Source organism: Equus asinus, chromosome 21 (genome assembly GCF_041296235.1).
Source record: "Equus asinus isolate D_3611 breed Donkey chromosome 21, EquAss-T2T_v2, whole genome shotgun sequence".
NCBI classification, from domain to species: domain Eukaryota; kingdom Metazoa; phylum Chordata; class Mammalia; order Perissodactyla; family Equidae; genus Equus; species Equus asinus.
In genome coordinates this window covers 20,634,584-20,654,622 of record NC_091810.1, presented here as the reverse complement: position 1 = coordinate 20,654,622, position 20,039 = coordinate 20,634,584, and the positions used below count along the sequence as shown (strand labels likewise).

The 20,039-nt window shown below is 39.0% G+C and overlaps 1 protein-coding gene across 7 annotated transcripts in view; it reads left to right on the top strand.

The window, feature by feature from the left end:
- The window catches only part of GRM7 (glutamate metabotropic receptor 7), an 822,517-nt gene that overhangs the window by 545,885 nt on the left and 256,593 nt on the right, over positions 1–20,039 (top strand). For all 7 annotated transcript variants that reach the window (XM_044754899.2, XM_044754898.2, XM_070492761.1 and 4 more), the window contains exons 6-7: positions 1,568–1,768; positions 10,666–10,805. In XM_044754899.2, the coding sequence (XP_044610834.1) occupies positions 1,568–1,768; positions 10,666–10,805 (341 nt within the window). The remainder of the gene's footprint in view (positions 1–1,567; positions 1,769–10,665; positions 10,806–20,039) is intronic.

Here is a 20,039-nt window from a genome sequence, read left to right as displayed (position 1 = left end):
AAAGTGAAATTTAATCTGTGGAAAATTATTTGTTGTAGAGGAACAAGAGGCCTAAAGAGAGCTCCTGGTATCATGTACTTAATGACTGCATAGTTTAATACAAGTATTATTTAGGATCTACTGGACACTAAATGCTGTGTTTAGCGTTGGGGATATAAGGGGAATAAAAGAAAAGAAAAAAGTCTGGGAAATCAACTGGTAGAGCATTAAAATATAGTGCTATTGTTGATTTTGTGATAAAGATTTGAAAGTTCTATAAAAATCTTTGTGATTGTGGAGCTAAAGGTAGGCAACCATTGGATTGTGCCATAGAGAGAGAATTAAGTTGTCATTGGGGAAAAGCAAGGAGGAAAGACATTTCTGGCAAAATAAAGAGCATGAGCAAAGATAGCTTAACATTAGAATTGATGGTGTAATCAGGAAAAAATAGCCATACCTGTCTGGAACAAAAACATTATAGGAAAGAGGTGTCACAGGGTCAATGTAGTGAGAGGAATGTGGGCTTTAGCATCTGACAAGCCTGAGCTCTCATCATTGCTCTACCTATAAATGATCTTGGGAAGCTTATTTAATCTCTATAAGGCTCAGCTTTCCCATCTGTATAATGAGGATAAATAGCACTTAGCTCACAAAGTGAGGATGAAATAAAAATAATGTATGCAAAGCTTTCACCACAGTGGAGGGCACTTCATCAATGTCAGTTCTTATTGTTATCAGGAAGATGAGGGCAAAATGATGAACACTCTCAGTTGTCAGGGGAAAGGATTTGTATTTTATTTTGTAGACAATGGAGAGTCATTGAAGAATTCTGAGCATGAGGGTGAGGCATTCAGCTCTGCAGTTTGGAAAGATGCATATGGAGGAATGACTAGATAGAAGGAGACCTCCAGTATTGCATCCTGATGGAAGATGGGAAGGGCACAAATAGGATGTTGGTAGTGTGGCCAAAACTGTTCCATGTTTCAGGGGTAGAATTGATAGAATTTAGCTATTCATTAGATATATGTATGTGAGAGTGGGGAGTGAGACAGAGGAAAGAATCAAAAATGATACCCAGCCTGAGCATGTGAGTTGCCAGTAATACCAGCAATCGAGCCAGGCAACACAGAAGACGGAGTAGGTAAGTAGAAGTACTGATGAGTTCAGGCACGGAATTTAGTTTGTTTTCCATCATTTTCCTTTTGGCTCACCACCTTTCTAGAGTAAGGGAGTTTTGAAGATTTGAATATGGCAGCCCAGCTTCTAATCCCAGCCGTCCCTTGATTCTATGGGACCACTATATTTTGAATAGTATGTTGACTTCTTGCAAAAGCTATCATTGTGATTCATAGATTATGGCTTCTATAGTTTGTCTAATATATTGAAAGTTTAGTGTAATATGCTTCAAAGTCAAATACCAAAAACTATCAAAACAACCTAACGTGATAGCCAATTGTGGATATGTGGTTTGCACCATTCAACTCCTCAAAGCCTTGCTTCTTTAAGGATAGTTGAAGCTAAATGGAAATTTAGACATTCTACTCAACACCAATCTTTGTGTGTGTGTGTTTCTTGTTTTAATGTGCAGGACAGGAGAGAATTGGGAAAGATTCCAACTATGAACAGGAGGGTAAAGTTCAGTTTGTGATTGACGCGGTCTATGCTATGGCGCATGCCCTTCATCACATGAACAAGGATCTCTGTGCTGACTACCGGGGTGTCTGTCCAGAGATGGAGCAGGCTGGGGGCAAGAAGTTGTTGAAGTACATCCGCAACGTTAATTTCAACGGTGAGTCTCCGAACACCTGTGCTTTTTGGAATCCTAAGTATTGACATTCTTTGTTTCATAAGTTATGCATTTGGATTATTATTTAGTCTTGAGTATGTGTCAAAACCTGGTTGATTATATAATTTTAAATGACTGAATCAATATATGAATGAGTAGTGAGTGAGTGAACAATTGAATAAATTAATATTTGGGGGTTATAATTTGTCTTATTTTTCTTAAAATAGAGGAGTATTTGCACAAAGGCAATTCTCCCTCAGCAAATCTAAGTAGTAATAGGAGGGGCTAAGGGGAAAGGGAGGAGACGGTTGCTCTAGGTACCCAAGTTAATTGAAGTAATGATCGTAATTTGCCATACCACCCATATTTCAGATTGCAAACATTTCTCAAAGTATAAAACTGGGTTAGACATTAATTAGTTACCTAAAAGAGGTGGGCATAGATAGGTGGGAAAATGAGTAAGTAGGGTAGAAGGCAGGAGGGAGGAGTACCACTTCTCTGATAACAACTTTTGTATGGTCTTGACTCTTACAACAGTTTCATGCTTCACATACCAAAAACTAAACAAACAATTAAAATAAACCTGAATAAGGGTTGTGTTAGGGTTCACTGGAGAGACAGAACCAATAGGGTATATACAGATATAAAGAAGAGGAGATTTATTATAGGAATTGGCTCACGTGATTATGGAGGCAGGGAAGTCCCACCGTCTTCTGTCTGAAGAACCAGAAAGTCAGTGTTGTAATTCAGTCCAAGCGCCAAGGCCTAAGAATCAGAATCAGAGGGCTCCTGGTCTAAGTCCTGATAGGAGTCCAAAATCCCAACAACCAAGAGCGCTAATGTCTGAGGGCAGGAGAAGATGGATGTCTCAGCTCAAGCAGAGCGAATTCACCCTTTCTCAGCTTTTTGGTTCTAGTCAGGCCCTCAAGAGACCGGATTATGCCCACCCACACTGGGGAAAGACTATCTGCTTTATTCAGTTCCGTAGTTCAAATGCCAGTCTCTTCCAGGAACACCCTCACAGACACACACAGAAATAAGGTTTTACAGCTATCCCCAGTCAAGACGATACATAAAATTAACCATCACGTGGGTGTAACACAAAATTCATGCAGAAAATAATAAATAAACCTATTTTACAAATGAATACCATAACCACACTGAAGGGGTTGAGGGATAAAAAAAGTGAATGCAAGTAATTTTGGAAGATAGTATTTGATTATATATTATAAGACTAAAGACAAAAATAACTGTACACAGATATTGTACAATAGCTAGTAAATTTGTGGGACTCTTTACAATTATGAAAATAATTTATGTACATAAAAGGACTGAGAGAATAATCAAACATATTGTGGGTGATGAAAGCCAGGTTTCTCACTGTCAGGGAAAGAAATTACAAATAAGAACAGGAGAAAGCTAGAATGAACCTTGTTATGTTGTGTTAGAAGTTATCAGCATAAACTCATGGCTTTTAATATACACGCAGATGGTAGACACAGAAATAAATATGTGTATGTTATATATGTATACATATCTTTACTGCCTAGTTCTGTCCACTGAGAGGGCCTAGGAGCAATGACACCCGGGTAGAAATGACTATACCTAGCGCCCACATCTTATTTATAAATCCCATTGAACTAGGGCTCCCTAGAGAAACTACTGATTCAAGGGCCAGGCAGGGCAGGGAAAGTATAAGATGAGTCTGAAACTTCACGTTGTGCCGGAAAGGAAGAAAGTGCTCAAAAACTGATGGGGTCATGTTGAAAGCGCACAGGAACCAACTTGAAGGAGATCCCACTGGCCAATTCTGGGACAATAATGGATTAAACTCGTAAAATAAAACAAACATCACTAAGTTCATACTGATATAAATAAATAATTGAATTGAATACATAAATGTAGGAGAACGGGCAGCAGAATGAAATGACGGAAAGATGGAAGTATGAAATCACCGTTTTTCAAAGACCTCAGTAATAATTGTCTTAGGCAAGCATCATCAATGGATGCTAAAATTATTGGTCTAAAGTGTAATGAGAAGCAAGATATTTGCATAGTCTCAAAGTATCTTCTGTCAAGAAACATTAATTACAAAGGGGAAAAGAGTAGCTTTGAAGTGTAAAAACCTGGAAGATAACACCTTAGCCAAAGGATCAAGGTTAACATCACCAGTAATAAGACTAATTGACATCAAGCATCTCTTGATAAGATACCCTGGGAAGGTTACAACTCACTTCTGAGGTCTTATTGCCAACAATATATAACCTCAACCTAATCATAATGAAACGTGAGACAAATCCAAATCAAAGGACATTTTACAAAATAACTGGCTAGTACTCTTCAAAAGTGCCAAGTCATGAGAAAAGACAGACTGTGGAATTGTCCCAGACTGGAAGAAACTAAGGAGATATTACTATTAAAGGCAATGTGAGAACATTGATTGAGCCTGTATCAGAAAAAGGACCTTAATGGGACAATGGAGGAACTTTAATAAAATTTTCAGATTAGCATTAAAGAGTATTATATCAATTTTAATTTCCTGGTTTAGATAATTATATTATGCTTTAAAAAGTCTTGTCTGCTTGAAAATAATAATCCATTTAAACATACACTATTGTACAAGTCATTCAGGAGTTACCCAGTACGTGGATGAAGATGAACCACATCCAGTTTTGAAATCTACAGTTTCCTAGTTAAAGTGGAGGCAAAAATGACTGTCTATAAAAGGAGAAAATAGTTCAACTACGAATTATCTTTTTTTATAGTTTCTTTCTGATCTTACAGAATCTCCTAAAACATGTAACTAATTTTCCCGGAACCAACACATATAGATTTCATTTACCCAACACTAAATTACACATGCTGGGATCAGTTTTTAGGCTGTGTATTCTAGTCCATGGATACGCATGACCATTCTTACACTAGTCACAAAAAAATTCATCTTGAGAATGTTCTTCGTGATTCTCCCCTAAGACTTCTTCTAGGTAATGTTTCAAGATTCATTTTGTTAAGATGGCTCGTCACCAATGAGCCAGAGTTGCTGAACTTCTGACTGTACACTGTGCTTATGTTTATCAAATGATTACTATGTGCTAGAAACTATGCTAAGTACTTTATGCGTGTTGACTTAATATGTAAAACACCAAATAGTTTAGATACTATTACCGTCCCTGTTCTTTATAGGTAAGGAAGCTGATTCACAGAGAAATTAAGAATCATGATGTTTAAAGCCACACAGCTCGGTAGTCATGATGGTATACTTGGTACCTAGGGCACCTAACTCCATGAATGTTCCCTTTACTGTTATTCTTTAAGAATCTGCGAGAAAGGACTGACTGCATCATTCTACTGTTCCACCTTAGAACGGAGGCTCTGTGGAAGTTCACAGGCACGGCCAATTGTTTCTCTCTCTTTGTCATCATTGCAATCATGCTCTGTGGTGACCATAGTCTTCTTTTCTCTGAGGACATTTTTTCTGCCGTATGGACAGACTTCTGTCATAAGGAGACTTCTGGCTCCTGGGACACTGTGATAGTGGTTGATGGTAGGCTCAATAGTTTTATAAAGCAGAGAACCTGTACTAGATTTTTTTTTTTTAAGACATTCTTTTTCTTTGAGGAAGATTAGCCCTGAGCTAACATCTACAGCCAATCCTCCTCTTTTTTGCTGAGGAAGACTGGCCCTGAGATAACACCTGTGCCCATCTTCCTCTACTTTGTATGTGGGATGCATGTCACAGCGCGGCTCAACAAGCAGTGCATAGGTCTGCACCTGGGATCCAAACTGGCGAACCCCAGGCCACCAAAGTGGAACGTGCAAACTTAACCACTTCGCCACCAGGCCGGCCCCAAGCCTGTACTAGATTTAACTAGTAGATTCCGTGTCACTTACAGTGAGCAACTATTAGAGTGAAAAGAAAGTTGACATTTTTTACTCAATTTCCTGATTTTTTGATACAGAAATCAAATCCTAGAGAGAAGAAAATATTTGTCTTAAGACTTCGCAGCTAGCAATTGATGAAGACAGATCTAGAAGCCAAGTTTCTTTCTAGTCCATTGTGAAAAATTTAGCCTTTCTTTTGCATGTTTTAGGAGGATTTTGATTTTTCTTTGTCTCAATAACCTTAATTGTGCTCTTCTGTTACTTTAGTACAAACTTTTCTGTACCCGTGGGAGTTTTGTTCCAGACCAGTAGAGTACAATTTAATAACTCTGACCTTCACATTTACCAAAGCATCAATTTAGAAAATAGTAATAGAATGCCCCTAAACGTATTGCTACAGCTTCACCAAGTACTTAACCTCCTCCTAAGCACCAAAAGAAAAAATGGCTGATTTTGTCTTCATCACTTCTGGTCATTTTATCCTGCATCCCAAATGAATGCAATGACCTGAGCTGAAATTTGTTTCGGTTATCTCTGTGTTGGCCCATCCAACCAGATGTCAATACTTATAGAAGTAAATTTAACAAATTTGTTGTCTTGGATACAAAATCTGAGAGACTTGCTGTATAATGAAATATTTACTCTGAAGTCTGTCTGTACCTAGATTTACTAGCTTCCAGAAAAAAAGTTGGGTTCATGTTTGTTTTGTAAAGATGGCACATAGCATGTGCTTTCCTTGAAACATGAAGTTGGCTTTCCTTCATCGAAAGGTGAGATCTATTCCCTCTCCTTGAATCTGAACGAGCCTGTGACCAATGTGGAAGTGATACTATGTAACTTTTAAGGTATAAAAAGTAATAGGGCTTCTGCCCGGTTCTTGTGGGACATTTGTATGATGAACACAGCCACCGTGTTGGGAGGAAGCCAAGAAGCCTAACAGACAGGCCACACGTGGATCTTGCAGCCACAGCCCCAGCTGAGGCCCCAGCCGATAGTCAGCATCAACTGTCAGACAACTGAGCTGCGAGCTGCCCTGGCTGACATGAGAGGACCAGAGAGGTGCTGTCCTTGCCGAGTCCTGCTCAAAACACAACATACAGGTTGTCATTGTTTTGTGCACTAACTTTTAGGGTGATTTGTTGAGTAGCCATAGGTAACTGGAACACAAATCAATGCAGCATTTCTGGAATCTGTGCATGGGGTGCCAAAATGGGAGAGAAAACTTGTAAATACTTTGATGCAGAGGATGGTTTTGTCATCTGGGCAATCTAGATCCCAAATCCTTCTCTGTTCAGGAAGAAAGGAATATCATTAAGATACTCTCACCCGGTACGGATTTCAGACTCAGGAACATTCTGTCATCCCTCCTCCGCGCTCAGTGTCCCGTCTTGCTGTTTCCTTGGCCTTAGCGTCCTTGCGCCCTGGCCTTGAAATCTCGTGGACATCTCTGCTGGTGATGGCTTCTCCTTTGATAACTTCCGTCTCTACTCCTCACTTCTTTGACTTTGTTTTTTAAATATAGAGTTCATTGAATACAATCTCTCTTTTCCTCTTTCAAGAAGTTCAGGGGTTCTGTTAAAAAGGAGTGTTGAAAAAAATTGGAAATAATAAGCCTGTTGCATTATAGAATCCATCGAAAAGGTCAAAGCCACACAATACACTATTACAAGTCATCACTTAGATAAAGTATTCAACTCTTCTGCCTTAATTTTTTTTTAAGCATGAACTTTAATGAGAATGGAAAGGGCATGACAAGAATCATTTCTCCTAACAAAGATTGTAAAAAGGGACAAAGATTAGGCAGTGTGTCCCATTCTGATGAATATTTAGCTCGTGAGCTTGAGATCCTTTGTAGCCCCAGGCCTTCAATATTATTCCTCTCAAAGACTATGAAAAACTCAAGTCATATTATTTAATAACTAGAAGCTGTAGAATTATAGCAAAGCACAACATGAATCCTAGTATCCAATATGATAGAAAAGAAAGGTGAGTATCTGAATATTAATGTCTTCCTGCAAAATGATAGGATTCTTATTTTCTTGCTAATAACATGTAAAATCCAGATTCATTTCTTTTCCTTATATACTTGGAAAGCTTGCTGAAAGCGGAAAGCCAATATTAAAAACCTTTTGTTATTATTGATGTTGGGTTTTTTCTCTCCCTATTTGGGAAGGCTTGTGTCGATTTCCATACAGAGAAAGCTTACGAGATTCCTATTGTTATAGAGCGAGTGCCTTTGTGGGCTGTGGGGATGGTGTCTAGGTAAAGCATAAGAGAAACAAATTGAAATGGTGCCCTTGGCCACACACAGATTTAGGCACTGACTCAAGTAGGTGGGACCAAAGCAACATTGCTCATAGATCAGTGCTCATTCCAGAGTGGGTTATAGCCTGCTGTTTAGAAAATAAAAACTCTTTACACTGATGGAGAAATTTAAATTAGATACCAGTTAGGAGAGACAACTTTCATGCAGGAGAAAAGATTGGAGATCTGAAGGCATGCGTTCTGGTTCTGATATATCAGCAAATAAAACAATGATAAAAATAGAAACTATAAAAAATCCATACCACCTATTGAACATTTATTATATAAAAGGCAAGGAACTAAGTGCTTTATGTACATTTTTACATTTGATCCTCACTCAAAGTCTATGAGATAGGTATTATTAGTGACAATCAGAAGTAGAGGGAAGTTGAATGATTTGATAAAAGTCACACATATAGTAAGTGGTAAACCTGCAATTTAAACCCATTCTAGGAGATTCCAAAGCGAGTTACTAAGCACTATTCTAGTTTAATTAGCTGAGTGGCCCTGGGGCAGTGACTTCCCTACTCTGAACCTAAGTATACTTCCTCACCTGTAAAATCAGGAAGTTTGATGTTCTGTGTCTCCCCCCAAAATTACCTATATTTAGTGGCTTAAACAACACAAATTTACTATTTTATAGTTCTGTAGTCTGGAAGTCTGACACAGGTCACACTGAGATTTAGTTAAGGTGAAGGCAGGGCTGGTTCCTTCTGGAGGTTCTGGGGAAATACTTTTCCTTGCCTTTTCTAGCTTCTGAAGGCTGCCTGCACTCCTTGGCTGGTGGCCTCTTCCTCACGTCAGTCCAACTTCTTGTTTTCATCATCACATCTCCTCCTTCCTCCTATGACTCCTGCTGCCTCTCACTTCTAAGGACCGTTATGATCAGGGTGGGCCCACCCAGCTTCTCCAGGAGAATCTTCCCCATCTCATGTCATTAATCACATACACAAAATCTCGTTTGCCATGGATGGTGGCATTCACAGGTTCTGGAGATTCGGGCATGGACATGTTTGGGGAGCTATTATTCAGCCTGCCACAAACTCTGATTTTTTTCATTTTTAATACCAGAAGTGTCACAAAATCCTGCACCCAACAGTTGTAGGATGGTGTGGAGTTCTTTAGCTGCCCTATATCCTGTCTATAATGTTGGACCATCTCTTGCACCAGAGGTAACTTTCAGCACAAGATTGCAACTCTGTATGCCTCTTGTGAGCCAAAATATTGTCTCTCTTTCTAGACTTTTTTCCTAACTTCATTCTTGTGTTGAGTGATCATTTGTGTGGGGCCACTCTCAGCATCACACCTGCTTTCTTAAGTGTATCTATCCTTTTTTTACTGTTTTTGGCATACTCTCTCCTGTCCAGTTAGCACGCCATATTTTTTCCTTCATCCATGTCGTTATTGCAAATATCATGTTGCCCCAATTCAGTAGAAGCTAATGACTTTGCTAACCAAATGCAGAGCTCTGCCACCACTGGTGTCTTAATTTTTAATGAGAATTCTCAAAAATGCTTCATGCTCTTTACCTAGGACTAACCCTGCCCCTCCCCCGAAAATAGCAAACTTCTGTCCTCAGTGATTCTATTTCAGCTGGTAAGTGATCTGTCAACTTCCTTGTAAAATACAGGAAATTGAGCATTGTTTTCTGCTGGGAATATTGACCTGGTATTAACCTTTAGGCAGAGCACATACCATCACATACCCTGAGACCAATGGTATTTTTCCTGTTTTCAAGCCATCATGAGAAAAATAGCACTCAGTTACCAAACTTTTGGTAATTCTTTTGCAACTGTTACTGAAAATAACCAAAGCTCACATCTTCCATTCTCTGAATATGGTTTACCAATTATTCCATGTGGTTAATAGTAAGGAAATTTTCACTCATATTCAACTTTCAACTTACGTATATATATATATATATATATATATAATCAGAAGTATATATACACAGACAGAGAGAGAGAGAATATATACGTTCCCCCAAAATGCATTAGTCTTTTTAAATTGACTTCAATGTCTAATTGTCCCCCAAAATTGGTTTCATCTTAAGATGGATATTTTAAATAAGAACCAAGAGGGAGATTGAGAAAGAAACCAGTATTTATTAAACATTTACCAGACACACTGCTAAGCATTTTAGACTGGTTATTATATAAAGTAAATTAGAATTAATCAGCAAAAAAAATTTCTCGATGCAGTCAATATCCAAGGCCATATTTAAGTGAATTTTTGTGCTTGTTTGCTCGTTTGTTTTTTTTAATTCTGTTGCATTCCCCTTTTAAAACTTATTTGTTTATTTATTGTTTATTATTTTTGAAATGATTCTCTACTGACCAAAATTTAGTGTTAGGTAGAAACTAAAATGATAATAATAATAATAATAAAACATAAGGCTGTTCCTGGAAAATAATGAATTTAATTTTTATTCCTCACAAAGGGGGAAAGAGTAGGATAACATATTAAGAAATAGCGAGCAATTGAACTTTTCAAAGGAAGAGGCAGCTTGTCTTCTACCTTCTATAATTAGCATCCGCAGGCCATATGAGGACTTGCCCCATGAGTTTCAGGGACCATTTTGGGGGAACCTATTAAACAATGGGGTTATCTACTAGCTACCTTGCTCATCGCAGGTTTCCAGACTGTCACCCATGCATAAGAGATAGATGGAATCTTTTTAACTCTAAAATCTGTCATTTTCTTGCTTTCCTCAGGTAGCGCTGGCACCCCAGTAATGTTTAATAAGAATGGGGATGCACCTGGGCGTTATGACATCTTTCAGTACCAGATGACAAACACCACCAACCCTGGTTACCGTCTGATTGGACAGTGGACAGATGAACTTCAGCTCAACGTGAGTTCTAATTGTTCCTCTTCCTTTGCTTGTGTGGTGAATAAACAAACTTTTAGTTTGCTCAATTAGGCAAATGTTTCTTGTCTATATGTTTGTGTGTGTACACAAGTGAACATGCAACTTGTTGCAGGCGTGAGCAAGGACTGATAATCAATAACATAGCAGTGATAGTGATGATGATGATGATGTTAGGAAATGTATTCTGAGTTTATACCAGACATTGTACTCAGCACCTATGTGCATGATCTCATTTAATCTGATGCTCAAATTGCTTAACAAACAAGGTACCAGCTAATACTTTAATAATTTCACAAGATCCTTCTCTTGGTCAGACTTTTCTTCCTTCCTTCATTCTTTATCTGGTGGTGTGTTTTATTATTTTTTTTTAAATGCATTTTAGTGCATCACTTAAGTTTAACTGAGATTCTGTAAAATGTGACCTTGAGTAAGCAGCAGCTTCCTTGTGCAAGGGGATGTAAAAGTTCACCAGCCAGAGACCCTCGGGGGCTCCTCTGTAGTCGGATATACTTAGGTTTATTTAACTTGCTGTTTGAAAAACAACCTCCTGCCAGAAAACCTCCTTCAGGATGAAGGAGTTTGGATGGGATTTATCATAGACTTTGGGCTGAGCTGGGTGGTTCTAGGCAGGTTTAGGGAAGGAAGGGCCAGTTTCGGGTTGGGCCCTCTTAGGAAGCGGTAGCAATTTGATGAGTGTATGTCTTGAAGATTTTTATCTGGGACATGGGAGGATAAAAGCTAAGCAAGAGGTGTCACTAACAAAGAAAACAGTAGGCACTTATGTGAACTGGAAAAGAGAGATGTTTAGCAATTTTTGAGGTTGCAGAATATTCTTGTTTCTGTCTAGTTTAAGATATGGTAGCAGAGTGGCCTTACTTTTGTCTTGTTCCACCACAGTCATGGAGTGGCCTTGTGTGATGATTATTTTTGTTATGCAGAAGTTATTTACGTTCTGTTTGGAACTTACCTGCCTAGATATTAGCTGACAGCTGTAGGGACATTTTTTGTTCTTTTTTTCTTTTCTTAAGATTTCAGGTTCAACATTCAATAGTGTGCTTCTAGTAACACTTACAATTTGGAATTATTTGGAATTATTGTTAGTTAGTGAGTATGCTAGTCTTCCCAGGGAGTGAAGAACATGGGCCAGGACACCTCCACCCTGGCTGGCCCAGCACAGCTGGAGCTCAGCATACCATGGCTGCCCTGCTTTTCCTCTCCTCTGGGTGGGATGGGGGTGCTTAAATAAGCCAGGATCAGCCTGGTGCATGGGGTCCTGAAGCCTGGGGAGACAAGTTGGAGAAGCAGGGTTGCTGCTGGGCCTCTTCTGCGGAGATGTGCTGGGTGGGGTTACACTCCAAGAGGATCTGCAGCAGGTCCCTCCCTGTGGCATTGAGCTTAGGTACAATGTTCACCAGAGATACTGTGGCTGGGCATATTGGGTAGGGCTGACAAATTGGGTAGAGCTTCCCAGGACCACAAATATAACTTGAATTTATAGCATATACAAACACGATTATCTTTTATCCAGCAGGTTCCACCATTACTCTGGATTCCCCAGAGGAATAGAACCAATAACATAGAAAAATAGACAAATAATAAAAAATTAGCTCATGGGGTTATGAATGCTGAGAAGTGCAACTGGCAAACTGGAAACCTATGAGAGCCAATGGTGTAAGTTCCAGCCTGAGGCTGAAGGCAGAAGAAGACTGATGTCCCAGCTCAAAGATAGGCAGAGAGAGAGGGTTCTCTCTCACTCAGCCTCTTTGTTCTATTCAGGCCTTCAGTGGATTAGTTGAGGCCCACCCACATTGCGGAGATCAATCTGCTTTACTTAGTTTACCAATTCAAACGTTCATCTCATCCAGAGACACCCTCGCAGACACACCCAGAATAATGTTTAACCAAATATATGGGCACCCCATGGCCCAGTCAAGTTGACGTATAAAATGAACCATCACAGGCTCTATCCCAGAAAATTTCTTCTAATGTTTATTCCAAAGGTGAAAATTATGCCATTGGCTTTTATCAGCTTATGCCTTACGATACACTTTGGAAATCACTGAGAGCAAGGCTTCTTGAGAGTGAAATAGAGAATTGATGTCTTGGGGGTAGTGGGGTATAGGTCATGGTTTCTAAGAAGAGACAATTATGCAAAAAGCAGGGGGTGGTGAAGCCACCATTGGCCAATTACCTCATTTCACATTGCCCTGCCTGCCTCTGCTTCTACCTGTCCAGTTCTCCTTCTCCTGAGGTCCACCATCCAAGTGAGCTGACAAAAAGATTGGGCCCAATGGATTGTGATCTGGCATCCAAGAATGGATGGAGCCGGACAGCAAGGGCCAGGCTTGGCTGAGATGAAGACTGAGGGGTAAAACCAAAGAAGCAGCTAAAATTACCCTGAACTTAAGGCACAATAAACTTGCAAGCAAACAGAGAAAATGAAAGCAAAATGAACAAAACCCAATAGGTAAACCCAAGGGGTAGTAATCTAAAGCAAAATCAAAGCAGCATAACCTGGCTAACATACCCAAAGCATGCCTTTTTTTGGATGTTGTTTCTGTGACACGAAGAAGGGTCAGCCAGAAGTAACGGTAGAGAGTCAAGGTCTGTGGTATACATGTGAAGTGCTCAGGGCCTATTGTAAGACCCAGGAGATTGTATTGATGTATTCAGCTGTTGTAGCATAACCCCTGCACCAATGTTAAATTTCTGGCATGTGTAATTTGTCCATGTACACAAGAACTCCCAACCAACCTTTACCAACTTTAGATATTACTTGGGAGTTCTTAAGTCTACTATTTTTAAGAACCAACATCAACACGGATTTTATTTTTCTTTCTTTGGTTTGTAATTATCCTTCATAAGAATTGTATTTGATTAGCCATTTGACGAGTGTTTTCTTTTAAGTATCTCTCATGTGATAAGCATTGAGCTCAGGAGCTGTGTGGACGTTAGCAACACAAGATTAGGAAGTCTGCTTGGTGTGGGAGGGGTCAACCTGAGAACCTCTATTTACTGTTCTTAAATATATGAGAGAAAAAATGAAATGGATATCAGTCTGAAACTCAGAAAAGAGTTTTGGTCTATAGCTCTAAAAAGAAGGAAGCTGTTAACCTATAAATGGCCTTTACATCCATTAAAGAGAGAGAAAAGAGAAAAGCAGAGAACCCAAAGCCTTGAAAACCTCATAGAAAATGATACGATTCCATTCCAACTACTCCAAATAGCTCCCAATTAAAAATATTCTTTGCCTGGAAAGTTGGCATTTATGGTTAAATGCCAACCAAATCATTTGGAGTTTTGTTTGTGGAAGGTAGATCAGGGGTTGCGTGCTTGACTTGGTGTTAAGTGGGAACATATTTGATTCTACTTTTTCATGCTGAGAGTGGTGTGTTAGGAAGAGCAGACAGGACACCTGAGTTCTCAGGTGGATCCAGTAGTTTATGCTTGGTGTTACATGCAACCAAAAGTCTGAATGACTGATCCGGGAACAGGGCCATTTTCAGAATGGTGAGAGGCTGGGTTAATTCAATTTAGGGTGGCAGCTGGGATAACTGGCCTCAATAGGAGGTTATCCTGTTGATGCCTTTTATGGGCTCCTAAGGATATTGTTAAATTGAATTTGAATCAAAAGAAAAGAGAAAAGGGCAGGTAAATACAGTACCCAGAGTCACTCCAGCCCCTCACCCGGAGATCCAGGGCCACAGTGCAGGTAGCCTGTCCCGTGGTTGGTATCCTATCCAACCTTACCCTGTTCATGATGTTCCTTTTGCTCTAATCATTCTGATTCAGTTAAAATTTCTGTGAGAGTGGAATTTGGGCAAACTTAGTTTTGTAGATTTGCTTTCTTCTAGTCAAGGGAACAAAACAAAGCATTACAAGTGACAAGTCTACTTCTCCTCATTTACAAAGACTCGGGAGTACTCTTTCAATCCCCAGTCAGATCATCTCTAGCAAATGAAATTTTCAGGAGAGCTTTCTCTGTGGTCAGTAATTGCAAATGAGTTTCTGAGCCGTGCAATCAGAGCTTTCGGTTCTCAGAATCCCAGTGCTGTAGACGAGACTGCTTTGCCGTTCTATATCCAAGCCTCCAGAATTTAGGTGTCTAGGAGTGCTCTGTCTGTTACGGAATGTCATCTTGTCCCCTTACAACTAGAGTACTAGCGCTGGGCTCTGTCTCCTTTGTGGGCTAAGAGATGATTTGCTATTAGGATATTTCCACACAAACAGGAGTTAATCGAAAGGTAATCATAAAAAGCAAAGCCATTTACCCTCCCAATTGCAACCCCAAGGGAAATAACCCTGACTTATTTTCTCAGGTTTGTATTCTACTATGCGGAGATTCCATAAGACATTATTCCTGGTGGAGAAGCAGGAGATGGGATAATGCAACAAATATACATTGATTATCTGCAGTGTGTCAGGCAGGATGGTAGCTAATGGAGAGGCTAGGATAACGAGGTCAGGTTCCTGCAATCGTAGTTCACAGACTAGGATAAGGGTCTATAATAGACACGATGCATTTAAAGGGCTTAGGCACTGACTTATATTTGAACTGGATTTTGAAGGATAAATAGTGGTTCCCAAGATGGAGAAGAGAAAAAAAAAATGCTTTAGAATAAACAACGCAGTACTATTTGAAAATTGAGATAGGAGAATGTGTCAGAAAAAAGGCGAGAAATGAAATGTAGATGAGTTAAAAAATTCTAAATTTCTGATATGAAGTAAATGCTATATATGTAATGTGTGTTAGCAACGAAGGTGATTTTTGTCATCTTTCATTTATTTGCAATTCGTAGGAGATTTAGATATGCCTAAATGTTAATGTTTCAAATAACTGAAATTCCTTAAAATACCAAAATGTTAATGAAAGTTAAAAAAAAAAGGAACTATTCTTAATAGGCAGCTTCCTACAGTGACTCACACACTCTTAAATAGAAGACTCTGAAGGAATATTACTTAACCTTTTCTGGAGCCTCAATCATCTGCCGTTCTGTAGGATAGCCCAGTTTTGTGACTTTCTGAGGTATGTGGGGATTGTTAGCTTTTTAAGTGATTTGTTCCCTGTTGAACTTACCTTCTAACTAGAGACTGAAAGCTCCTGGAAGGTAGAATCCATGTTTTCGTCATTATTTTATATACCTATCTAGCACAGTACCTGGCACACAGTAGGCATTTAGGTTTTTTTCATTAGTATATAAAACCATGTAAAATGAACACGAACTCTATTTAAAGGTGGACATCATCTGAAGCAAGCAGCCACACTTCATCCTTCTGAGAAGAGGGCCCAAGTTTCCTTTAAACTGTGTGGTTTGCCCTGGATAGTTCCCAAGTCCAGGGGCGGGGCCTGATTCAGCCTAGGCCAATCACTATGGCCGTGGTGATGAGGCTGGGTGCCAAACTACGCCTGTCCAATCAGAACGATTCACGGACCATCTGATGGCTTATCTGGGACAGTAACACACTCTTCTTGGAAGTGAGTGTGGCCTCAGGAGCCACAGGAGGCGTCTGGAGGCCACTGTGGAGGAATTCTGGCAAAGAAGAGTTGAAACTCGGAGAGACACGCTAAGTCTAGGTCATATTGTTTGAGGTGTAGGAAACCTTTATTGGAAACCATTTATAATTTTGTCTGGATTGTTCAGTTATCAATAAATTGAGGCAATTTAAGTATGATACTTTTCACTTACAATCTTATTCACTGTTGCAATCAAAAAGGAAAAAAACGAAATTTGTTTTTGTTTTAATATGCCTAGATTGGAAAAGAAAAAATATCCACCCACCTTCAATAAGCAGACTTTTTTCACATTTCATTAAACTGAAGTGATTAAAAATTAATTTAAAAAGTTATGATTTTGTTAAATATTGAATCTTTCACACTGGTTGGAATTTTGGCTCTCACAGGCATTGAAAGACAGAAAAAGTGTGGTTGATTGCCAAAATCACTGTTTAATCAAATTATATATCCCAAAATCAATACTTATTCTTGCCTGTAAAACTACTAATCACTCTATTGTTTCATAATTGCAACAGTAAAAATGTTTTAAAAGTCTATTCACACACATAATTGGCAATGTATTATATAAGAATGGGGTAATGGATAGCCATAATCAAAGCAATGTTGACAAGGAGAAAAATACATAAGTTGTCAAAATCTAGTACTTCTTCAGCTTCAAGTTGAAGGCTTCTTTTATGGAATCACCTTCCTGCTCATCATAATTAATGGCTCTTCTCTTATAATTTATAGCTTTGTTGTCGATGATGGGGACTACAGGCTTTGAAGCTGACCTGATTAAATGGATCTGAGTCTCGGCTCCACCACTTGCTAGCTATAAAGCAGAATTACAATAGTACCAATTTCATAAGGTTATTGTTAGAATTAAACGTAGTAATATATGTAACACACTCAAAACAGTGCCTGGCACATAGTAAATATTCAATGAATGTTGGCCACAACAGCAAGAACCTTAATAATAATTTAATATCCTTAGTTCAGTAGATCATCTATAACTGCTAAAAATGTCAGTTTCTAGTGCTTAACTAGATTATTTTTCTTTATACCCCAGCACCCAGCATAATGCTTAGCATATAAAAATGGCTTGTTCTGTATTAATTAGATGAATAGATGAGCAGACAAGCAGTTGAATTATATTCTAAATTTCTTAGGGACAGGGCTTGTCATTTTTGATTTAGAATTCCCAGTGCCTGTTCGATGAACGGATGCGAGGATTTATCCAGAATCTACTGCAGTCAGCAATTCCATATGATTCAAGGATTCGTTCAGGATCTCTCTTTACCAGACAGGTTCCCCAAGAATTTTATAAGTGGTCTGTAGGCTGGTTCAAATTGCAAAGATAGACTGTTTTAGTCCCTGATTGACAGGGCAAGTCAGGAAAAAAGGAGGAGCAGGTTTTAGTATTGTTCCAGTTGATGTGTAGTTTTAGAAACCTACCAGTCTGCTTGCGAACATGGAGTGGGGTTACTATTCTTGAGAGATCCGGTGGGGGTCATTGGCTACTTTTGTGTTAGTGAAAGTGGATTAATAAGCAAACCTTTGAAGCTGGTTCCATCTGCCACCTGCCTCTCTACTCTTTAATGCCGCATTAGGGGAAGAGTCAAAACAGCGAAAGATTTAAGATTAGGTGGATCTGGATTATAACCATGGCCCTGCGCAGTTACTAGATCTGTGAACCAGGACAAGGAAGGCGTCTCTGGCAAGACGGCATTTAACCTGAGACCAGAGGGACAAGAGTTATTTCCACTTGTCAGTGTCTGAATATGTGATATTTTACAAAGCTTCTTTACAAATCCAAAACAGTAAGTACTGCTTTCCAATTTTCAACCAAACTGAGATGAGAGATCCCAAACTGAATACAGACTGTAAATGTGTTTAAAAAGTTAATCACTTGCCAGTATTTTAAGAATTGAGAAATTTCATAAAAATAACTACATCTCTGGCTTCTCCTTTAAAAATCAGAAGATCTTGCAATAATGTTCTCTTATCCCATACAGCAACAGCTAGGTGGATCTAAATAGCAGCTTCCCGTTTCAGACAGGGTGTGTGTTCTCCAAGTGACCACAGACTCCACTGTTCCCCACTGTCTCACACCCAGGAACTCCACTCCCTTGGCTAATCGCCCTTACACCCATAGGCAGTACATTTCATTTACCTAATCTAGATTTAGAGTAGATTCTAATTTATTTCCACTAATTTGGTTTGAGGATATGCTTGGCTTTTTATTTATGATCTCTGGAAATTGGTTTTTAAAAAGTAAACAATAACATCTCAATAGCATTAATGACCCAAAACAACCATTAAGTATGTAATAATGGTTTCTTTAAAGGGTCAATAAATGCAGCCTGCAAGAGAGAGCTGCCTTAGTACAGACAATGCCTTTGTTTGGAAATATGTATTTGTACATATTCTGAAATGTATTGAAAGTGAAAGAAACAGAGTCACCCTTGTATTGTCAGCATTTCTTCTAGTAATCAATGATGTATAACCGTGTTCTGTCTATGAATGTCTGGAAGATTAATAGAATTTATAATTATCAATATGACTCCACAAACATGGACATTAAAGAAGACTAAAGCTTCATAATTTCTTGTTTGCATCGTAGGCATTCAAGCAAATCACTTCATGTTTATTAATATACAACTACATTCTGTGCGGAAATTGTGTAGTTTCATTACTAGCTGCGTTTTGGGCTCAAGCAAAATACATATGACAGAAGAAATAATAAGAAGGATGAGTTTAGACATCTCAACTATTATAACAGGGACTCTCACCAGGTGTTGCCGATCCAAAATTATAAAAGGAAAGAGATGTGTTTATGTATACTCTGCCTAACTTTTTTCCCTGGGAAGCCATAACTTCTAGAATGACCTGATTATGTTAAAATTAAAATATAGCAATTAGATTTGAAGTGTTTTCAGACTCCTGGGGGATAGCCTTGTAAAGTACAATGGCGTCAGAAGGCCTGATTGAGTCCTGCCTTTGCCACTTGTTGCTTGAGCAAATCATTTAGCAATCCTGAACCATGGATCCCTTATGTATTTAAAATAAAGTCAAGTCAAGCAAAATAGCTTCTTCACAAAGACACTTGGAGAGTGAATTGAGACAATTTCCCTGATATAAGAAAGCATATGAGATTTCTGGTCATGTTTCTCGTGTTAGTTTCCTATGCTGCTGTAAATAATTAACAGAAATTTAGCGACTTAAAGCAATAAATGTATTATCTTCCAGTTCTGGAGGTCACATATCCAGCACAGATCTCACTGGGCTAAAATTAAGTATCACCAGGGCTGTGTTTCTTGGTGGAGGCTCTGGGAGAGAGTCTGTTTCCTGCTCATTCAGGTTGTTGCCAGCATTTTTCCTTGTAGCTATGGGACTGAGGTCTCCGTTTCTTTGCTAACTAGCAGCTGTGAGTTGATCCCACCTTGATGCACTGGCTCGTGTCTCCCTTCCTCCATCCTCAAAACCATCAATGGCAGGTCGAGTCCCTCTCGTGCTTCCAACCTCTCCTGCCTCCTCTTCCAGTCACATCTCTCTCATTGACTCTTCTGCCTTTCTCTTTCACTTTGAAGGGCCAATGTGATTATATTGGGACCAACCAGAGTAATCTAGTATAATCTTCCTGTTTTAAAATCTGTAACATTATTCTGTCTGTGAAGTTCCTTTTGCCATATAATGTAATATTTTCACAGGTTCAAGAAATT